General features: G+C 39.8%; 1 protein-coding gene and 1 long non-coding RNA gene across 2 annotated transcripts in view; one reads left to right on the forward strand and one right to left on the reverse strand.

Moving 5' to 3' along the window:
- Positions 1-21,634, forward strand: part of wtap (WT1 associated protein) — a 42,241-nt gene that overhangs the window by 10,187 nt on the left and 10,420 nt on the right. The window contains exons 4-5 of the mRNA XM_059986548.1: positions 13,421-13,548; positions 21,351-21,529. Coding sequence (XP_059842531.1) covers positions 13,421-13,548; positions 21,351-21,529 — 307 coding nt within the window. The remainder of the gene's footprint in view (positions 1-13,420; positions 13,549-21,350; positions 21,530-21,634) is intronic.
- LOC132403189 (uncharacterized) overlaps positions 4,310-21,634 on the reverse strand; it is a 99,392-nt gene continuing 82,067 nt past the window's right edge. The window contains exon 4 of the long non-coding RNA XR_009515204.1: positions 4,310-4,695. This is a non-coding gene — a long non-coding RNA (uncharacterized LOC132403189). The remainder of the gene's footprint in view (positions 4,696-21,634) is intronic.

Consider the following 21,634-nt stretch of genomic DNA (forward strand, 5'->3'; position numbering starts at 1 on the left):
AGGACTGAAAGAAAGCTGCAGAGGGTTGTAAATTTAGTCAGCTCCATCTTGGGTACTAGCCTGCAAAGTACCCGGGACATATTTAGCAAGCAGTGTCTCAAAACAAAATTATTAAAAATCGCTGCATTTTGAATCAGTGTCTGTTGGCCTAAATGGATGACATAACACAAGCACACACAATTGGCACTATTTAGTAACTTCACTCTAAGCATGCAGTGTCTAACAAGTGCATGTGACTGACACTTTTTAGAAACTATTCTGCAATAGAACCTTGCCCCTATTAAGCAGCATAGTGTCCCAAATAAATGAAAAGAATCTCAGCTCTTTTTTTAAAATTTGTTTTGGTTCTTGTCTAAAAACAACTGTCCCAATTAATCAATGGTCCAATTAAGCGGAATCTGCTGTATTGTCATTTTATCTTTAAATTTTTGCATTGAATTTCTCTTGTCGTGGCTTACCAACTTGGATACTGTGTTCGTCATGCCTTCCAAATTGGGCATTATATTTTGCAAACAGATGGTTTTAAAACCATGTTTTAACCATGTCCTCATCTGCATGATTACCTCATAAAAATGTTCGGTCATTGCTGGCTTTCTCTTATTGCTCCATACCTATCTTGATTTTCTCCAGTAATCTTATTTTTAAATAATGTTTCCATAAGCACTAGGTTTATCCAGCTCTTTGAATTCAGTTGAAACATTTATCATATTTTTGAAAATGTTGTGGCATCATTGTGTAATTTGGAAATTTGTAGGCAGTATTTCTATAACCACATTTTATGGTAATTTAGGGTACATCCTATCTGGAGTACTTTAAGTACTTTTAAATTCTGCCAGTCTTTCCTGCATTCTCCACTTTACCTTCCATTACCATAGGTTTGGTAAAATTCTCTTGGAAAAACAGTGATTCAAAGTAATCTGATATCACTATTTTCTAGTTCGTTGTCGTCTTCACTCCAAGGCTACGTCCACACTACACCGGATAAATCCGTAACCGAAGCTTTTTCTCTTTGTTTTTACCCTCCATCCACACTAAAACAGCGTTTTCGTCCCCTGAAAACAGAGATTTTCAGAAACGCTCTCCAGAGCGTGTAATTTTGAAAATGCCAGATTGGCCAGAGCAGTGTGAATGGGGTAACCAGAGAAATCTAAAAACGCTGTTATGATGTGCCAGAACAGATGGTGATGGCAGTGTGCCATTTCATTGTTTTCTTGAATGCAACCTAACAATTTCAGAGCAGATGGCAATGAGACTGAAGCCAAAAGAGTTAGAAATGTACTCACCAAATACTTTGACCCATAACTTACTGAATAAATAAGTATACAGTCGGCCCTCCTTATCCACGGATTCCGCATGCGCGGATTCAACCAACCGTGGATCGGGAAAACCTGGAAGCTCTCTCTCCAGCACTCGTTGTTTGAGAATGTACAGACTATTTTTTTCTTGTCATTATTCCCTAAACAATACAGTATAATAACTATTTACATAGCATTTACACTGTATTGGGTATTATAAGTAACCTAGAAATGACTTAAAAGTACAGGCAGTCCCCGGGTTATGAATGAGTTCCATTCCTGAGTCCATCTTTAAGTCGGATTTGAAGTCGGAACAGGTACATCAGTCAGTCAAACGTTTTCCTTAGTATATAGTACATATTTTACCTTTCAATCCATATAAAACACTTAAGAAACGTACGTATTTCAAAAATTAAACCACTGCATTGCTTAGTAATAATTGCAGGGCCTTTAACATTCTCCATTAAAATGGTTCCAATCGTTGACCGACTGCAGCCTAACGCTTTTCCATTGACCGATGGCGTTTCATCTCTTTCCAATCGCTTTATTACTTCCACCTTATTTTCAATCATGATCGTGATTATTTTTGTGAACAGAAAAACTGCGTATTCAGAGCCGTGACGCCAGGTCCTAATGTCCACCGCACTGAGACAGGTTAAATAAGGGACTTGAGCATCCGTGTTTTCTGGTATCCGCGGGGGGTCCCTGAACCAATCCCTCACGGATAAGAAGAGCCGGCTGTACTCACTTTGCCGTTTTCTGTCCTTGCTCATGTGAAGGTGGTTTACCTATTTATGCAAGTACTTCTCTGACAATAGATGTGTAACAGCCTAATGTAACATTGTATGGAAATACAAGATAGTATTGATGCAGACATGTCTTATACATTTAACAAGGTGCTTTATTAATGCAACAGAGTTGGTCAGTTTTTCAATGTTCATCGTCAGCCAGGTCATACTGTCAGTTGCCTCCATACGCTCCAGTATTTGTTTTTTTTTACTTTTAAGTCCTCCTGCACGAGAGCCAACAGCTGTCCATTGTTTTAAGTTTTTCTAGTCTGTAACTGAACAAACACGCACTAAGTCTTTCACGGCGAGATTCTACACCAAACATGTCGCTTGTTTTCGGTAGATGTGTCCTGCTCATGCGCAGTAGGGGGAGATTTGCCAAAATATCTGTTTTAACATGGACAGAGGTATTTTTTAAAACACCTAGTGTGGACGCCTATCGTTTTTACGTGAAACCGGCGTTTTCAAAATTATCCGGTCTAGTGTGGACATAGCCCAAGTTTCTGGACTATTAATCAAGGGCCTGAATTAATGGCCCATTATTCAAAGGTGTGTTTACAGATCTTGCTATTGCAGATGTAAATTTTAAATTGGGTTAATTGAGTGATCTGCTTTTATATTAAAATTTAATCTTAATAATGGTTACCTTGAAATGCTCTGATTTTCACAAAACCCTTCTGGTTCATTTATGTCCTTAAGGCCAAATTATATATTCTAACCACCTAGAGCAATGTGATTGATAGATACCCTTTGAAATTGCTGAGCAATATCGCCACCTTTCTTAAGCAATTAGTAATCCATAAGAAAAGGATGCATAGAGTTGGAGGTGATGTATTGGCATGGATAGTGGATTGGTTAACTAATAGAAAACAGAGAGTTGGGATACATGGGTGTTACTCTGGTTGGTAATTAGTGGTGAGTGGTGTGCCGCAGAAGTCAGTGCTGGGCCCCCAACTCTTCACAGTATACATTAACGATCTGGAAGGTGGGACCGAGTGTAATGTATCTAAGTTTGCTGGTGATACTAAATTGAGTAGAAAAGCAAATTGTTCAGAAGATACGGAAAGTCTGCAGAGAGATATAGATAGGTTAAGTGAGTGGGCAAAGGTCTGGCAGATGGAATACAATGTTGGTAAATGCGAGGTCATCCACTTTGGAAGGAAAATGGAAGATCAGATTATTATTTAAATGGTAAAAGATTGCAGCATGCTGCTGTGCAGAGAGACTTGGGAGTGCTTGCGCATGATTCACAAAAGGTTGGTTTGTGGGTGCAGTTGGCTGTCAAGAAGGCAAATGGAATGTTGGCCTTCCAGAGGGATTGAACTTAAGAGCAGGGAGGTTATGTTACAACCGTACAGGATACTGGTGAGGCTGCACCTGGAGTATTGCATGCAGTTCTGGTCTTACTTGAGGAAGGATGCACTGGCTTTGGAGGCGGTGCAGAGGAGATTCATCAGGTTGATTCCAGAGATGAGAGATTGAGTTGCCTGGGACAGTACTTGCTGGAACTCAGAAGAATAAGAGGAGATCTTATAGAAACATAAATAAAATTATGAAGGGGATAGGTATGATAGAGGCAGGAAAATTGTTTCCTCTGGTAGGTGAGACTAGAACTAGGGGACATTGCCTCAAGATTCAGGGGAGTAGATTTAGGACATGGATGAGGAGGAACTACTTTTCCCAGAGAGTGGTGAATCTGTAGAATTCTCTGCCCAATGAAACAGTGGAGGTTACTTTAGTAAATATATTGAAGACAGGGTTGGATAGAGTTTTGCATACTAGGGGAATTGAGGGCTATGGGGAAAAGGCAGGTAGGTGGAGATGAGTCCATGACCAGATTAGCCCTTATCTTACTGAATGGCAGAGCAGGCAGAAGGGGCAGGTGGTCTACTCCTGCTCATATTTCTTATGTAATGGACAATGATTGCTGAGAAAAAAAGTGAATTTAAAAATTACTCAGCAATTCCTTTGTCCTTTAGGGACCTCAGGTTTCAGGTGCATTGTTTTTACACTTCCATTAGCCCCAGATTATATTTATTGAAAAGGCTTTTCTCACTGTACTTCATAAAGTGAGCCCTGACTCTTCACATAATGAGAGCCCCTTCAACAATGACCACATTTAATACCATTCATGCACTTCAGTTTCATTATCTCTTGTAAATGTTTGAAACATACAAAGTATACCTAGCAGCTCCATACTTCTTCACAGATCCAAAACCAGATAGATTCTGAATCAGAATCGCGTTTAATATCACTAACATATGTCAGGGTGAAAAAGGTGTCTCCATTTTCACACCGAGTGGGGAAACATAACAAACAACCCGCTGGTTTACAATGTTAAAATTCCGCCATGTCGCTTTTGTTGAGCTCTGTGCCCAAAGGTCACGATCACAAGTCTCTGGGCACACAGCCACAGATGTTCCGACTTCCCCAACAACCCATGGGTCTCCTGTCACGACACCAACACTCAATCCGCCCATCTCCAGAGCCCCGAGATCCTAGGCTTCCAAAGCCGAGTCCTTGGCGTGCTGAACAACGGCCGGTTATGAAACCCATACCCACAAAGAACCGTATTCAGTGCGTATCTCCAGGTCAGGGTCTTCAAAAGAACCCTGAAAAGGAAAAATAAAGATATTATTATAAGGAAATTAAGGCAACATTATTTTGGTGGAGGAAAAAGCAGGAAACTAGTAGTGCAGATTATGAACTGTATCGGCACAAAGGATGTAAACTCCTTTTCACTGGGTACTTAACAACTACAAAGACTCACTTCTGAATCTTTCGATCCAGGATATAAAAGTAGAAATGCATCTTAGTACTAAAAACCAAAATAACAGAAATAGATGCAAATAGTTCACTCCTGTAGGCGAGTAGGACAGTGCACAATGTGAAAAGGCTGAGACTGAATTTTTTTTTAAACTAAAAAAATCAGGCAAAGAAATTACTGTGTCAAATTAACATGGAATGTTTGAAAACTGATTGTAAATGCAGAAATCGAAAAGGATGAGCAAATTGAGCTCGGATATTGAGAGCATTAGCAGAAGTGTTGTAAGAATAAATCCTCAACTTGGCATTTACTACAAAATCACCTTCAAAAAGAAAATAATTGGCAAACCAAAGCAAGCAAGGATCAGTGACAGAAGATTGATATACTATGTAAAAAGGGAGGTGGAACAAACCCCAAAATAAGTAATTCAGTTTGAGCTGCATTGCTAAATTTAAACAAGATTATTAAGGTATGAAATGGTTGTGGTAGATGGGAAGCTTCACTAAAAGTCATGAGGGACAATTGTTGACATTCTAGGAATGAATTCAGTGGCTGTAGCAGGAGTAGAACACAATGAATGTAACCAAGCCATGCATGTCAAGATGGGTGGGTCCAGAACACAGGGGTTTCTGTAGTAATGTGCTGGTGGTGGGGAAATTCATCTCCAATAGCAACAAGTACCACACTCAAGTCAATCACTACCAAAATTAAAGTAAAATTTATTATCAGAGTACATACATGGCACCATATACAACCCTGAGATTCTTTTTCTTATGGGTATACCCAGCAAATCTGTAGAACAGTAACTGTTAAACTGTGCAAGTGCAAATATAAATAAATAGCAATAAATAACCAGTGTGAAATAACAAGATAAAGAGTCCTTACAGTGAGGCCATCTGTTGTGGGAACAACAGAATGAGAGTAGTTGTCCCCTTTTGTTCACAGGCTTGATGGTTGAGGGGCAATAACTGTTCTTAAACCTGCTGGTGGGAGACCTGAGGCACTTGTACCTTCTACATGATGGTAGCAGTGAAGAAAGCACTACCTGGGTGGTGAGGATCTTTGATGATGGGTGCTGTTTTTCTATGACAATGTTTCATGTAGATGTGGTCAATGGTTGGGAGGGTGTTACCCATGGTGTACTGGGCCGAATCCATGATCTTTTGTAGGATTTTCAGCTCAAGGCATTAGTGTTCCCATACCAGGGGTGTAATTCAGCCAGTCAGCACAGTTTCCACCACGCATCAATAGAAATTTACCATGGTTTTTGATGATATGCCAAACCTCCGTAGACTCAAGGAAGTAGAGACGCTGTTGTGCTTTCTTTGCAATAATATTTATTTGATGGGTCCAGGGAAGGTCCTCTGAGATAGTGACACCCAGGAATTTAAAGTTACTGACCTTCTCCACCTCTGATGAGTACTGGCTCATGGACAGTTTCCCTCCCCTGAAGTCTACAATTAGTTCCTTGGTCTTGTTGACATCGAGTAAGAGGTTGTTGTTATTACACCACTCAGCCAAATTTTCAATCTCCCTCCTGTATGCTGATTCATCACCACCTTTGATAATAGCCCACAGCGGTGGTGTCATCAGCAAACTCGTATATGGTGTTAGAGCTGTACTTAGCCACAGTCATAGGTGTAAAGTGAGTAGAGCAGGGATTATGCCTACAGCAATGTGATGCTCCTGTGCTGTTGGAGATTGCAGAGGAATTATTTTTAATAATCTACTATTACTACTGTTCAGGCCAGATCAGGAACAGTCTATGTGGTTTTGTGCATGGGTGTTCATGTCTGACAAATCTTTTGGAGTTTTTGCAGAGGTAACAAAGAGGGTAGATGAAGGTAGAGCGTGGATTTTGTCTCTATGAACTTTAGTAAGGCCTTTTGACAAGGTCCCTCTTGGTAAGCTGCCCTGGAAGGTTCGATAACAGAGCTAACCATAAGACATTGGACCAGATGGCTTCATCTGCTCCTTCGAGTCTGCTTTACCATTCAATCATGGCTGAGCCTTTCTTTCTCTCCTTCTCAACCTCAGTTCACGGGCTTCTCCCCATATCCTTTGACGGCATGTCAAAACAAGAACCTGTCAATTGGGTGTCATTAAATACACCCAATGACCTGACCTCCACAGCTGCAGGTGGCAACAAGTTCCACAAATTCACCACCCTTTGGCTAAAGAAATTTCTCTGCATCTCTGTTTTGAAAGGGCACTCCTCTATCCTGAGGCTGTGTCCTCTTGTCCCAGACTCTCCCACCGTGGGGAAACATCCTTTCCACATGTACTGTGTCTAGGCCTTTCAACATTCAAAAGGTTTCAATGAGATCCTCCCTTGTCCTTCTGAATTCCAGTGACTACAGACCCAGAGCCATCAAACCTTCCTTGTATGATAACCCTTTCATTCCTGGAATCATCCTTGTGAACCTCCTCTGAACCCTCTCCCAATTCCAGCATATCTTTCCTCAGATGAGTGGCTCAGAACTGTTCACTACACTCGAGGTGAGGCCTCACTAGTGCCTTATAAGGCCTCAGCATCACATCCTTGCTCTTGTATTCTAGATCTCTTGAAATGAATGCTAACATGGCATATCAGATCAGATTCAGTTTATGTCATTTAAAAACCACAAATGCAGTGTAGTTAAAAAATGAGACAACGTTCCTCCAGAATAATATCACAAAAGCACATGACAAATTTACCTTCCTCACCACTGATAAGACCTGCAAATTAACCTTTAAGGTGTTCTGCACAAGGACTCCCAATTCTCTTTGCTTATCGGAATTTTGGATTTTCTCCCCATTTAGAAAGTAGTCCACACATTTATTTCTACTACCAAAGTGCATGACCATGGATTTTCCAACGTTGTATTTCATTTCCCACTTTCTTGCCCATTCTCCTAATCTGCCTAAATCCTTCTGCCCCTCCAATCTTCGTATCATCTGCAAACTTGGCAACAAAGCCATCTATTCCATCATCTAAATCATTTATGTACAGCATAAACAGAAGTGGTCCCAACACTGATCCCTGTGAAACACCACTGGCAGCCAACCAGAAAAGGATCCTTTTATTCTCACTCACTACCTCCTACCAGCCAATGCTCTAACCATGTTAGTAACTTTCCTGTAATACCATGGGCTCTTAACTTGGTAAGCAGCCTTATGTAGCGCCTTGTCAAAGGCCTTCTGAAAGTCCAAATATACAACATCCACTGCATCCCTTTTATCTATCTTGCTTGTAACAAGGTGGATTCAGAATTGACTTGATGATACGAATCAGATGATGAGGATTGAAATTTGATTCTCCAACTGAATGCCTGTAACTTGCAAAGAGTGAAGGGATTGGTGTTATTCATTAATTATGTAAATAATTTGGATGTAAATGTGTGTGGTACGATTAGCAAGTTTGCTGATGATACTAAATTAGGGTGTCTTGTTAATAGTGAAGCAGGGTATGATGAATTGCGAAGAAATCTTGATCAGTTAGGGATGTGTTGAGGAATGGCATATGGATTACAAGTGGATGTTGGGGGTTTAGATGTTTCAAAGAGGACCAGGAGGAAGCTAAACGAGGTGGTAGAATGGCATTGCCAATCAGGGATAATGTTACTGCTATAAAAAGGGAAGATGTCATGGAGGGATTGTCTGTTGAGTCTGTGTGGTTGGGAGTCAGGAAGGGAACAATTGTGAGTTTTCTGTAGATGCCCCATAGCAACAGTGGTACAGGTTTTCCCTGCTATCCGAAGGTAGAGCGTTCTTATGAAACCATTTGTAAGCTGAAATGTCGTAAAGTGAAGAAGCAATTACCATTAATTTACATGGAAAAAATTTTTGAGCATTCCCAGATCCAAAAAAAACCTACCAAATCATACCAAATAACACACAAAAGCTGAAATAACACTAACATATAGTAAAAGCAGGAATGATATGATAAATATACAGCCTATATAAAATAGAAATATTGTATGTACAATGCAGTTTCACTTATCAAAATCGGGAAGACAACGAGCCAAAATCGATTCGGAGGGGGAAAAGATCGGCACGTATAAGGCTTCACGGTCATGGTAGTCTTTCTCAGGGTAAACACATGTATAAAGCAGGCGTCTTTTTTCCGTAACAGCAAGCTGTCATAAAGTGAATGTTAGAAAAATGGGGGCCACCTGTACTGAAGAATAGATCTGGAGGCAGATAGTGGAAAAGTGCAAAAGTAAAAGGGTTGTTGTTGTGGGTTACTTCAGCTTCCCTAATATTGATGAGGCAGAATTTGTTAGGTGTGTCTTGGAATAATTCCTGTCATGATACATTGGCACCCCGACTCAGAGAAGCCAGTGGATCAGGTACTAGGCAATGAATCTGGTCAGGTGACAGATCACTCGGTGGTTGAGCATTTTGAAGATTGATTGCAACTTCCTGATGTTTACCGTAGTCTAGGACAGGGAGTAGACTTAAGATTTAGAAAGCAAGGATGGGACAGGGCTCTAGAAAGATACGTTAGTCAGGAAGAAGTTTAAGAATGGACTTTGGAGAGCTAGGACATGAAAAAGCATGAAAAAAAGCCTTGGTGAGTAGGATTAAGAAAAACCTAATATGTGAAGAACAGGTGGAAAACTGGAGTGAGGGTAGGACTGATCAGTGATTTTAAAAAAAGGAAATATGCCTGGGGTTGGAGAAGGTAGAGAGATTCTTAATTAATACTTTGCTTCAGTATTCACCAGTGAGGAACATTGACAAATGTGAGGACAGCATAAAACTGGCTGATGTCCTCGAACATATCAGTGTTGAGAAAGAAAATGTACTAGAGCTTTTGAAAAAAATTGGGATAGATAAGATCCAGGGCTGGACAGTCTATACCCTAGGTTACTACAGTAGTGGGTGGATGAGATTGCTGTGCTTTTGGTGATGATCTTTGCATCCCCACTGGCCAATGCAGTAGTACCATAAGATTGGAGCTGGCAAATTTTTTTTAAAAAATGTATTAGGGATACTCTGGGAATAAAAGAGCAGTGAGTCTTATGTCAGTGGTGGGCAAGGTAAAGGATGGGATTCCTAAGAGACCGAATTCACGAGCATTTGGAGAAGCATAGTCTTAATAAGGAAGCATGGTTTTGTGAGGGGAAGGTCATGCCTCACAACCCTGACTGAGATTTATGAAGGTAGAGCAGTGGATGTGTATAGGGATTTTAGTGAGTTGTTTGACAGGATTCCTCATTCAGAAAGTCAGAAGGCATGGGATCCAGGAAACCTAGTTGTATGGATACAGAATTGGTTTGCCCACAGAAGACAGATGGTATAGTAGATGGAGGGTATTCTCTCTGGAGGTTGGTGACCAGTGGTGTTCCATGGGTATCTGTTTTGGGAGCCCTGTTCTATGTGATTTTTATAAATGGCTTGGATGAAGAAGTCGTCCAAGTGGGAAGGGTAGGTTAGTAAGTTAGCAGATTACACCAAGGTTAGTGGTGAATGTGGATAGTGTAGCATAGTGGTCACCAACCTTCTAGGCCCAAGATCCCCTACCCTGGCCTTAGTGAATGGCAAGATTGACCCCAGATCGATTAGTTACACGCATGCGTACCGGGGCAGAAAAGACTGGAAGTAAAACCCTGCAGCCCGGAAGTAGAAATAATGTATAAACACAAGGGGTACCTGCCCTTTTCTGCACCGTGGACCGGTTTAATATTGACAGTATTCTTGCGGACTGGCTGACCAGGGGTGGGGGTTGGGTTTTAAACACGACAGGAATACAGCGATACTCGAAGCAGGTTCCGTATATCCTGTCTATTCCACAGTTTAGTTTTCGTGGCTCTCAGCACTTAGCTTCTGTCCCGCTTGCTCATGTTTTTCCCGCTGAAAAAAAAACTGAATGGGTTTGCCTTTAAGAGCAGGGTGCTTGGACAGGGTGCCGAAGCAGTTTTGAGGGCTTCATTGCCTCATTAGACAGCCTCCAGGCCTGAACCGCAGCCTCCCACTCGCCTGCTGCCAACCACCTTGGCCAGGTGCAGCTGGTCGTGGGTGTGGTGAGAGGACAGGGTAAGGGCTGGAGGTCCCTGTGCCGGGGCCGCAGCGGTCACAGTCTTTTAGGATCTATCGGCTGACAAATGTTTGTTTCAGAAGATGGCAGCCTGGTAGCTGCTCCGCTATTTACGAAACCCTGAGCCCAAAAGAGGTCTGCAAATATTTTAGCGCCGAGTTCCCCACGAACATTCGGTGTGCTAAACAGGTTTAGAGTCAGTGCCCATCTGTCTGCAATCCAGGCCAGTAGCAGCGGCACTTCTCACCAGCGGCCCGAGGCCAACCAGTGATCCCTGGTGGGAGGGTGTCACAGTGTTTAAGCGACTGATGACCTCGCATGCGTTCAAGTTCAACAATGGGCATGACAGGGAATGAGGAAAAGTGCATCTGAATCATATTGTTTCCTCGCGGGCCCAGTGGTTGGGGACCACTGAAGTACACTGCGTAGTGGGGGGGGAGCTACACACATGCACACTGGGCAGAAAGAACGGAACTAAAACCCCGCAACCCGGAAACAATCTCTCAACAGTATTTGTGTATTTTTTTTCGGGATCTACTGGGAAAGTCTTAAAGATCGACCAGTCAATCGCGATCGACGGGTTGGTGACCACTACTGTAGCATGTTGTAGGTTACAAAGGGCTGTGCTGAGAAGTGCAGATGGAGTTCAATCCAGAAAAGTATGAAGTGATACACTTTTGAACATCAAACGAAGACAGATTATAGGATTAAGGGCAGGATTCTTAACAGTGTGGAGAAACAGAGCAAAGGTGGACTTGATAGAAGTGTACAAGATGTTAAGAAACATAGGTAGAATGGACAGCCAGAGACTTTTCTCCCCGGGGCATAAATGGCTAATGTGAATGGGCATACTTTTCAGATGTTGGAGGAAAATATAGCGGGTGAATGACAAAAGTAGTTTGGTGTGTGTCTGTGTAGAATTTACTGCCGGGGTGCTGGTAGAGTTAGATATGTTAAGAATATTTTAAGAGCTCTCAGATAGGCACATGGGTGAAAAAAATAGACGGTTATGTTGGAAGGAAGGTTTAGATTAATATCTCTCAACAATCTGAATGATAATGTGGTAAATTGGATCAGCAAGTTTGCAGATGACACCAATTTTGGGGATGTGGTGCACAGCAAGGAAGGCTGTCAAAGCTTGTAGCAAGAATCAGACCAGCTGGAAAAAGGGGCTGAAAAATCACAGATGGAATTTAATCTAGACAAATGTGAGTTGTTTTGGGAGGACAAACCAAGGTAGGGCTTGCACAGTAAACAGTAGGGTATTGAATGTAGTAGAACAATGGGATCTGGGAAAACAGATAATTCCTTGAAAGTGGTGTGACAGGCAGGTAAGTAAAGGGAGTTTTTTGACACCTTTGCCTTTGTAAATCAAAGTATTGGGTTCAGAAGTTAATGTTATGTTGAAGTTGTATAAAATGTTGGTGAAACCTAATTTGGAGTGTTTTATGCAGTTCTAACTACCTACAGTAAAGATATCAATAGGATGAACAAGTACATGGAAAATTTACAGGAATGTTGCCAAGACAAGGACTTTCCCTAAAGCTCATCCTTAAGGTTGAATAGGTTAGGACTTAATTCTCTGAAGCATAGGAGAGTGAGGATAGATTTGATAGAACATACAAAATTATGCAAGGTAAAAGCAAGCAGGAATATTCCACTGTGTGAGAGACTAGAACTAAAGGTTAAAGGTGAAATATTTAAGGGGAACATGAGGGGAGAGTTCTTCACTATGGAACGAGCTGCCAGTGGAAGTGGTTAATGCAAGTTTGATTTCAGCATTTAAGAGAAATATGGATAAGTACATGGATGGGAGGAGTGTGGAGGGCTATGCTCCAGGCGCAGGTTAGTGGACCAGGTAGATTAATGGTTCAGTACGGACTAGACAGGCCGTAGGACCTGTTTCAGTGCTGTTGTTCTCTATGACTCCATGACTAAAATCTGCATTGGTGGAACCAGTGCATTGCTTTGAGATGTAGTTAGTCCAAATGTCAAAAGCTTATAGGATGGCAGGGATTACTTTTGTCTAGTAGACTAAGCTTTGTTCAACATATGAAGTCTTGATCTTCAATCACCTTGATAGGTATGATGGTAGACAGAAGGTAATGGGGGATTTCATCACTGATCTCTGTTTTTGTTGAAGAGTGGCTCCCGAGATTATGGGAGGTTAGTTTTGTGTGAAGTATGTTGCCTATAATCAGAAAGTTGATGTGTTTTCTTTATTAAAGAAAATAATCTTGAACATTGTCTAACCTGCAAATTCTGTACAAGGTTAAAATTCTTGAGATCTCACTGGCATAAAACCAGCATGAAATGAAGCTGTGTGCAGTAATTTTTAGGGTAAAAGGTTTTAAAACTTGTACCAATACATACAAAATCTGCTTCAGAATTTGCAGTGATATATTTTATATAACCAAAAGTAATCTTGAAAAACCAAAAGTATTCCAAACTTTTGTATAACCAAAAGTATTCTTGAAAACATATTTAAAGCAATATTTTGAACAAAGGTTTGATCATGTATATTTGTTTGCACTCTATCCATCAACAGCAAATGATGTAAGTGGATTAAGAGAGTCAGAAGAGAAGCTAAAACAGCAGCAACATGAGTCAGCCCGAAGGGAGAACATTCTGCTTATGCGGCTAGCCACCAAGGAGCATGAAATGCAGGAGTGTACGGTGAGTACTTTCTGTTGCATGTGAATCATTTTAAACTTAGGTGCTAGTGTATTCTAATAAGGAGTCTCTTATACTGGATGCCAGTTCTTGAATAAGAATGGAATAGAGCCGACAATGTACATCGAACAGTACAGGATCAGGCCCTTTGGCCTACAATGTTGTTCTGAACTAATTAAGTTAGTAATCAAATGCTCAGCTATGCCCATCTAATCCCTTCTTGCCTACACAATTTCCGTTTTTCCATTTCCTGCATATTCATATGTCTGTGTAAGAGTCCCTTGAAAACCTCATCATATTTGCCTCCACTACCACCATGGCAGTACGTTCCAGACACCCTACGTTCTCTGTTTTTAAAAAAACACTTACTCTGCGCATACACTTCAAACTTAATCCTCTCTCACATTCAATTTATGTCTCTCCTAATCTCCTATCTGATCTCTCCTCAGCTATTACTGCTGTAAAGAAAAAAACCCAAGTTTGTCCAACCTGTCATTATAGCATATTTCTACTCCTTATAGCACATCAATATGCAAAGGAAATTATATTTTTTTCTTTTTTAATGCATCTACATCTAAATTTTAAATTCTGATAACCCTTTAAAAACTCCCCTTTTCTATTCTTTGTCGTGTCTTTACATTTACAATTCCTTGTGGTCCTTGTTCTTTTTTCCACAATATGGAAGTGATGCAAAAATTGCATCAACAGAAGATGCAAATAGACGAATATGTTGCTGTAATGTTTGGACATTGAAGTATTCTATTTCAACAAGTACAGCTCTAATTTATTCACAGTTGCAAAGAAATGAAGTCACCATATAAACACCTAGGTAAAGAATAACACCTTAATATTTCTGCTTTTTTTGCCCACTTGGGAGTGGGTTAGAAGAAATATTTGAAACCCAGCATTAATTGTCTCACCTGAGAAATTTAAGCTGTTGCCATACCCTCAGATCTTTTTGAAATTTGTCCATTTAAACTTAACTGAACTCAAATACATCTGGCATTAAATGTATACTTAAATAATGCTTTCAAGGGTTCACTTTGATAATTGTACAGAAATGTCCCATATAATTATTCCTATCAACATGGAACCAAGTTTTGCTTTAAGAAGTGTTTACACCCAGATGATACAGTTTAATGTGTATTTTTTCCTTAATTCAGGACACTATTAATACTTTAGTCCAGTGTACTTTAAAATGGCATATTTATGAGCAGACTTTCTTAGTTTTTCAGTAGGTAAGTTTCCCTTCAATTTTATTTGCCCTTCCCCAGCACTCCAGCTGTTCAACAATCTTTATTTCCTTCCATGTTGAAAGTACATAGCGCATCATGCACCAGTTCTTGTATATCATGATTATTTTAACTTTATTTAGCCAATTCCTTTTTAATTAATAAGTTCAAAATTCGTGGGCAGTAGAATGGAAAGAACTTCATAAAGTTCGTTCCCTTTAGCTCGATAACAGTATTAGTAATGCAGTCTTCTGGCACTCTATGATAAATATGTTTACTCGGTAATCCATGCATATACCCCTCTCACCACCACCCCATACAAGGAGTTGACTTTATTTCTTACATCCTTCACATACATGAGGAGTAAAAACTCTTTGTTACGTCTCTGTCTAAATGTGCAATCATAATAATTTATAATAAATAGAACAGTCAGTGTAATATAGAGTACACTCAATTTAGCGTGAGTTCATCAGTCTGATGGTCTGGTGGAAGAAGCTGTCCTGGAGCCTGTTGGTCCTGGCTTTTGTACTGTGGTGCCGCTTCCCGGATGGTAGCAGCTGGAATAGATTGTGGTTGGGATGACTTGGGATCCCAATGATCCTACAGGCCCTTTTTATACACCTGATCTTGTAAATGTCCTGAAGTTCACATCTACAGATTATATTTGCCAATTCAAGGCTGTAAATATTTGCTGTCTAAGTTCACAGAAGGGGAAAGGTCACTCAAGTACTGCAGTTAAGGACAATTTGCCACCTGCGTGGTAATTTGGGGCTGGATAAGATAGATGAGTATCTTTCATAGGTGGTTGTCTTGTAGAAGATTGATTGAGCCTGCGTAAGTCGATTTGTTCTTCCAAAACTAAAATAAAATTGATGAGTACTTTCAGTGTATAATGGGGTTAGCTTTTCTTTATTTTCCATAATCTATTGATGCCTTACCAGTGAAATAGAAGCATGGAAAATAAGAACAGTGAAGTCAAGTGGATCATTGCGAGCTGCTCTATCATTCAACATGATTGTGGTTATTATCCACTTCATTCCTCTTCCCACCTTTTCTTCATATTTCTTGATCTCTTTAGCACTTAGAAATAAACATGCTTTCTTCTTGGATGTATTCAAGATTTTTTTCAATTCCTGCAGAATTTATTTTTTTAACTTCTTACTTTCACCACTAAAAAGTTAGTGAAAAGCTAACAGTATTTTTTTTCCCATGCTGAATTTTTACATTATGTTGCAATAATGGAATATCACAAAGCCCACTGTTCAGCTACATTAACGTAACAAAATCCTTCTTTCCTTTACCTCCTTATCTATCATCACCATGGTCAATATCCAGGAATAATTTTGGATCAGCTGCATAATCAGTGTAGCAATGTAAAATGTTGAGTAGTTTGTGCTTTAATTCACCTGATCTCCAAAGCCTTTCCACTATGTTTAAGGTACTAGTGAGCGTGGAATATTTTCCATTTGTCTTCAGGGATGCAGTCCCAACAACACTCGAAGTTGGTGCATCAAGACACAGCAGTTCCCTAATTGGCCTCCATGGGCTATATCACAGGCTGTACATCTACATGTGTACATCTACAAAATGTACTGCAGCAACGCACTGAAGATAAGTTGAAAAATCAGAAAATGTGCCTCCAAGAAAGAAAAAGGTAGAAAACGCCATAGAAAGATCCCCTTCGGTGTCTCAGACCTACTGACTTGGAAACCTTATGGCTACTTCACCAGCAGTTAAAAATAATGGAACTATGGGAAAATCTAGTGGTCCTATTCTTAGCCAGTTGAGGATGGTGTTAAATGCTGGTAATACTCATGTTCTATGAATGAATTGCACCTTGAGATACTCCCTGCAAAATTGAGGTTTGTTATTACACCTTTTTAATGGATTATTTTATTTTAATACTCTTCAGTACTTAAAGATAGAACACAAACATGTACACATAAATTTGAAGGCAAAGATTGCAATAAAACTTGACTGCTACCTTGATAGACCAAACGGTCTGATTCTGCTCCTATATCTTGTCTATAATAAGAAGCATTATCTAGAACCTATTAGTGCACAGAGCTGTAATTACATCACTAAGCTACATGGTGCCCCAATATTGTACACTTTTAGTGGTTTTTACTTTTGCCTTTGAACTAGGAAATTGTCCAACGCTTTACCTGTTACCCTGCCTACCTGTCTTTGTTGACTATATATATTCATTTCTCTTTTGAAAGTTGTAATCAATTCTGCTCTTCCAGGTAATATATTCCACATCATAATCTGTTGAGGGGGTAAAAGTCCAATGTCATTTACTCTTTTGCTCATTTTCTTAAATCTCGTAAAAGTCCAATGTCATTTACTCTTTTGCCCATTTTCTTAAATCTATCCATAGGGTGGCACAGGAACTCAGCTAGAAAAGCTGTTACTTTGCAACTCCACCAATCCAGGGCCAGTGCTTCCAAAGCTTCCACATAGAGGTTGCATGCTGTCCATGTGATTGTGTGGGTTTCCTCCCATATCCCAAAGCTGTGCTTGTTTATATAATTGGCTACTGTAATTTGCCTCTCGTAGGTAGGTGAATGGTAGAATCTGGCGAGAATAGCACATTGAATATAAGAGTTGGGACATTATATTGCAGCTGTATATGTCATTGGAAGGCTGCACTTGGAATGATATTGTCAGTTTTGGTCGTCCTGTTGTAGGAAAGATGTGGTTAAACTGGAGAGTGCAGATAAGATTTATGTGGATGTTGCCAGGACTAGAGGTATGGGGAGAGGCTGGCCAGGCTAGGTCTGAATTCCTTGGCACCTCAGAGAATGAGGGGTGTCCTTATAGAAATGTCTAAAATTATGAGAAGCATAAATAAGGTGAACGGTAAATGTCTTTTCCATTGGGTAGGGGAGTTCAAAGCCAGGAGGTAGAGGTTTAGAGTGTGAGGGGAAAGATTTGAAAAAGGGTCCTGAGTGGCAAATTTTCCATGTCAGTGGTGGTCAGTATGTGGAACAAGCTACCTGAGAAAGTGGTTGAGATAGGCACAGTAGTATTATTTAAAGGCACTTGGATAGGTATTTAGAGGGGCGAGGGTTTTTGAGGGTGCGGGCTCAATACAAGAAATCAGGATCAGCTCAGAATGGACTTGAATCCATCCATTCTGATTTGCGATACGACTAATAAAATAAATTGATATAACTGAGTATCTTGTCAACATGGACTTGGTGGGCTGAAGAGCCTGTTTCTATGGTCTATCTCTGACTCATCGTTATCACTTTTGGTTACTGTGACCGTCCTGCTGGCGGAAGTTGTTATCAATACATTTCATAATTTTTGAATACATTGCCCTTCTCCTCTCAAGAATAACAGTTTCAATTTTCTTTACTCTCACCACGTATCTGAAGTCTGGTAAGCTCGCTCGGTGAGGTTTTAAGGTGCAAGTTGAAGTGGAGGAATAATCTACAGACATATAGCAAAGCCCTCTTGGACTTGTACACTTTCTCATTATAGTCCCATGTACTTACTCATGTGGAATAGCAGTTATACCATCTTCAAAGATCTGTGTGTTTCCATATACAAACTCAGTCTCTTATCTCTTCCCTTCCAATATACATATTTTCACAGTTTTACATTAATATCAACTGCTGTATATGCCCATTTCAGTCTGACTACTTCCTAATATTTGTTACAATCTTCATTGTTTTAAAACAATATAAAAAACCTCAAAAAATTAGCACAGAAGTTAAAAACAGAATACAGTGGATAATTTTAAAAAACAAAATGCTGGAAGTGCTCAGGCCAGGCAGTGTGTTTGAGGAGAAAATTAATGCTATCATTTCAGGCCGATTACTTTTTTTATCTGGAGAATGTTGCCAAAACATGTAAAAGGATGCAATTAAAAGAGTGTGTAGGCTAGTAAAGAATGAAGCAGTACAAAAAAGGGTGAATGCCATTGAGATGGTACTAAGACAGATAAGGTTATAACTGAGATTAGCAAGAAACTTGGATCTTTCACCAACCTGAAAAGCCTGGTCAGTAACTGGAGTGTTGTTCATTAAGTTTCATTGAATTAATGATAGACCGGTAATGTTCTTTAAATCCGGTATGTGGATTCAATGAAAGTGTTCAGAAAACGTTCATCTAGTGCAAGGGTTCCTAAGCGGGAGTTTGCTGACCATTGGTTTAATGGTATTGGTGCATGGCATAAAAAGGTTGGAAACCCCTGAGAAGAGGGACTTGCATCACAAATAGTATAGGGGTTGTGATCTTCATTTTTAATTACAACAGTTGTATTGCTCACTTTAGTTTCCATACATAGGTTTATTCTTACAGAGTATTCACATTATAAAGATTATGATGTTACCTCTTTAAGACCCAAATATAATTAATATATAGTTGTTAATAGTCAACGGATTCATACAGTCCTTTTCCTGAATCAACCTACCATTGGGTTTGCAAATATATTTACAATTATACAACATAGAGCTAATAATAACTGCAGTTGGCCCAATCTTCCTAAAGAAGTAGAAGCATTTAGCCTGAAATTCAGTAACTTGCCAGGAAGCTGGTGGCTCCAGTATAAATATGCATGAATGAAGAAATCCTGAACCACTATGAGATGTACGCTGTCGATTTCTCTGTTGCAGTCTTCATGGAATAAAGTAGTGAAGTGTGAATTTTTTTAGGTTTCCTGTTGCTTAGGCTTGAAGTTCTGGACCTGAGTGAGTTTAGTGCTGGTCAAAGTTCAGTAACACCCTTCATTTCCATGGAGGGGAACAACAACAGATTTACAATTTTTGATGTAACTTGAATGTATTTGAGTTTTCTATGTTAATTTTCTTCTGCTTTTTATATATTTCTGAGTGTTTAAAAGCTAGTGTTTATAAATATGACCTTTGCTTGAAAGTTCAGATGGCTAGTTAAGATGGAGGGGGAAGGGAAAGGTGCAGGCAGGGTTTACTCTCGAGGCATTTCTGTGGGGTAGGGTTATTCAGATGTAGTTCTATGATGTTGTTTGCAACTAGAATGCCCTGTGTTTCATGGGGCCTCTTTCAACTCGTTTGGGCTAGCCTTTTTTATGACAATCTCCAAGAAATTCTGAGAGCTGCTGCTGAAAAATCCAGCAATCATCACTAAAGACAAGTTTGTTCAGTGAATGATTGACACTGTACTATAAGGGATCCACAGTCCAAAATCTGACACATTTTGAAGGTGATCATTTAAAACTAATACAACTGCCTATTGCCAATGGGATCATTTAAAATCCAAGAAAACTTATTTAAAAACAAAAATAGATTGGTAGCATTTGGTTTGGAATATGTAACTGGAATTTTTATTTTAGAGGCAATTGCTTTTTTCCATCAATGTATCTGTAAATCAACCCGAATTACAGCAAGATGACATCATTGAATTGGTTGAATTTTTAGAACCAGTCTGGCCTAGAGGCTTCTACCAAGCTTCACTTACAATTGTGTCCAACCAAATGATTGTTCTCTTTAAATTAGTTCAGATGAAGCCCACAAGACCACAGTAAAAGCAAAAAATTGTTGTCTCTAACTGATGTGGGAGAAACCACATGGATACAACTATCTTTAGCCACAGGTGCAGGTCTTGGTTCACAGAAATTCTCTTAGAAGATGGTTTGGGAAGGTGACCATTGAGTTGGAGGCTAAGTATGTATATCTTGTATATATACTGGTGTAGAGCTAAGAAAAAAAACTATTACAGAAATTGTGCGTGGACATGTAAATCTATTTTAGGCAGATCACCAAAGGCACATCACTTGAATGCTCTTGGTGAAATGGACCACTGAACTGGACTTGTAATTGTTCTGTTCACTTGTTTATAATTTCAACCAAGGATGGTGACACTTGCCTGAAATTTTATGTGGAACCTTGTATTCACTGATTTTATGAAATAAACAAGTACAATTGAAACTTTGCCAAAGACCATCAAAAGATAAAAATTAAATGGTTTTCTTTCATTTCCAAGCTGTAAATGATGCTGATGGCAAAAATCCATAATGGATAGTCCTGTGCTTGACTCTTCTATCAGATGCCTCTAGAGCTAATCTTTGCTGCTCTTGGAGTTACGTGATTGATTAATGATCCAGGTCTCTTAAAGAAACCACATGTCTGCTTGTAAGATTGATAGAGCTCTGTGGCTACAATTCTTCCCTCATTTCATTCAAAGTACACAGCCAACACTGACAAGGCCAGCATTCCTTGTGCATTCCTACTTGCTCTTAAGATGGTACTACTGGATGAACCACTGCCATAAACCTCTGTAGTTCTGGTGAAGATGTTCCCACTGCTCTGCTGATTAGGAAGTTAAAAGGATTGAGACATGTAATACCAAAGAGCCAGCTACAAATATATTTTTAAAAATCATTGATTTTTGTTTTTTGCTATATAAATTTGTGAAGATGTTGCTGTGGGTGGGCAATAAATCTATCAAGCAGGCGCACTTGTAGTTTATACAGATGGTATTGGAAATTTCAAGGAGGCGCCCAAATACTTTATTCATTTAAATGTTAGCTTTCTCTTGTATTCAATAAAATGGTGCCTCTTTGACAGTGATTTTTGTTTCCAACAGAACCAGATTCAGTACCTCAAGCAAGTCCAACTGCCCAGTGCTGCACAGCTCCGAAGCACCTTGGTTGATCCTTCCATTAACTTGTTTTTCCTTAAAATGAAGACTGAACTGGAACAGACTAAAGACAAACTGGAACAAGCCCAAAATGAACTGAGTGCCTGGAAGTTTACACCTGATAGGTAAACAAACAAAATACTCCCCAGTCAAGACTTCCCTGACAATCCCACTGCAAGAATGCTATGGTGGGATGGCCAAGTACTCTCTTATCAGAGCAAGACAGCCTC

The sequence above is a fragment of the Hypanus sabinus genome, chromosome 12 (assembly GCF_030144855.1).
Source record: "Hypanus sabinus isolate sHypSab1 chromosome 12, sHypSab1.hap1, whole genome shotgun sequence".
In the NCBI taxonomy this organism is placed as follows: domain Eukaryota; kingdom Metazoa; phylum Chordata; class Chondrichthyes; order Myliobatiformes; family Dasyatidae; genus Hypanus; species Hypanus sabinus.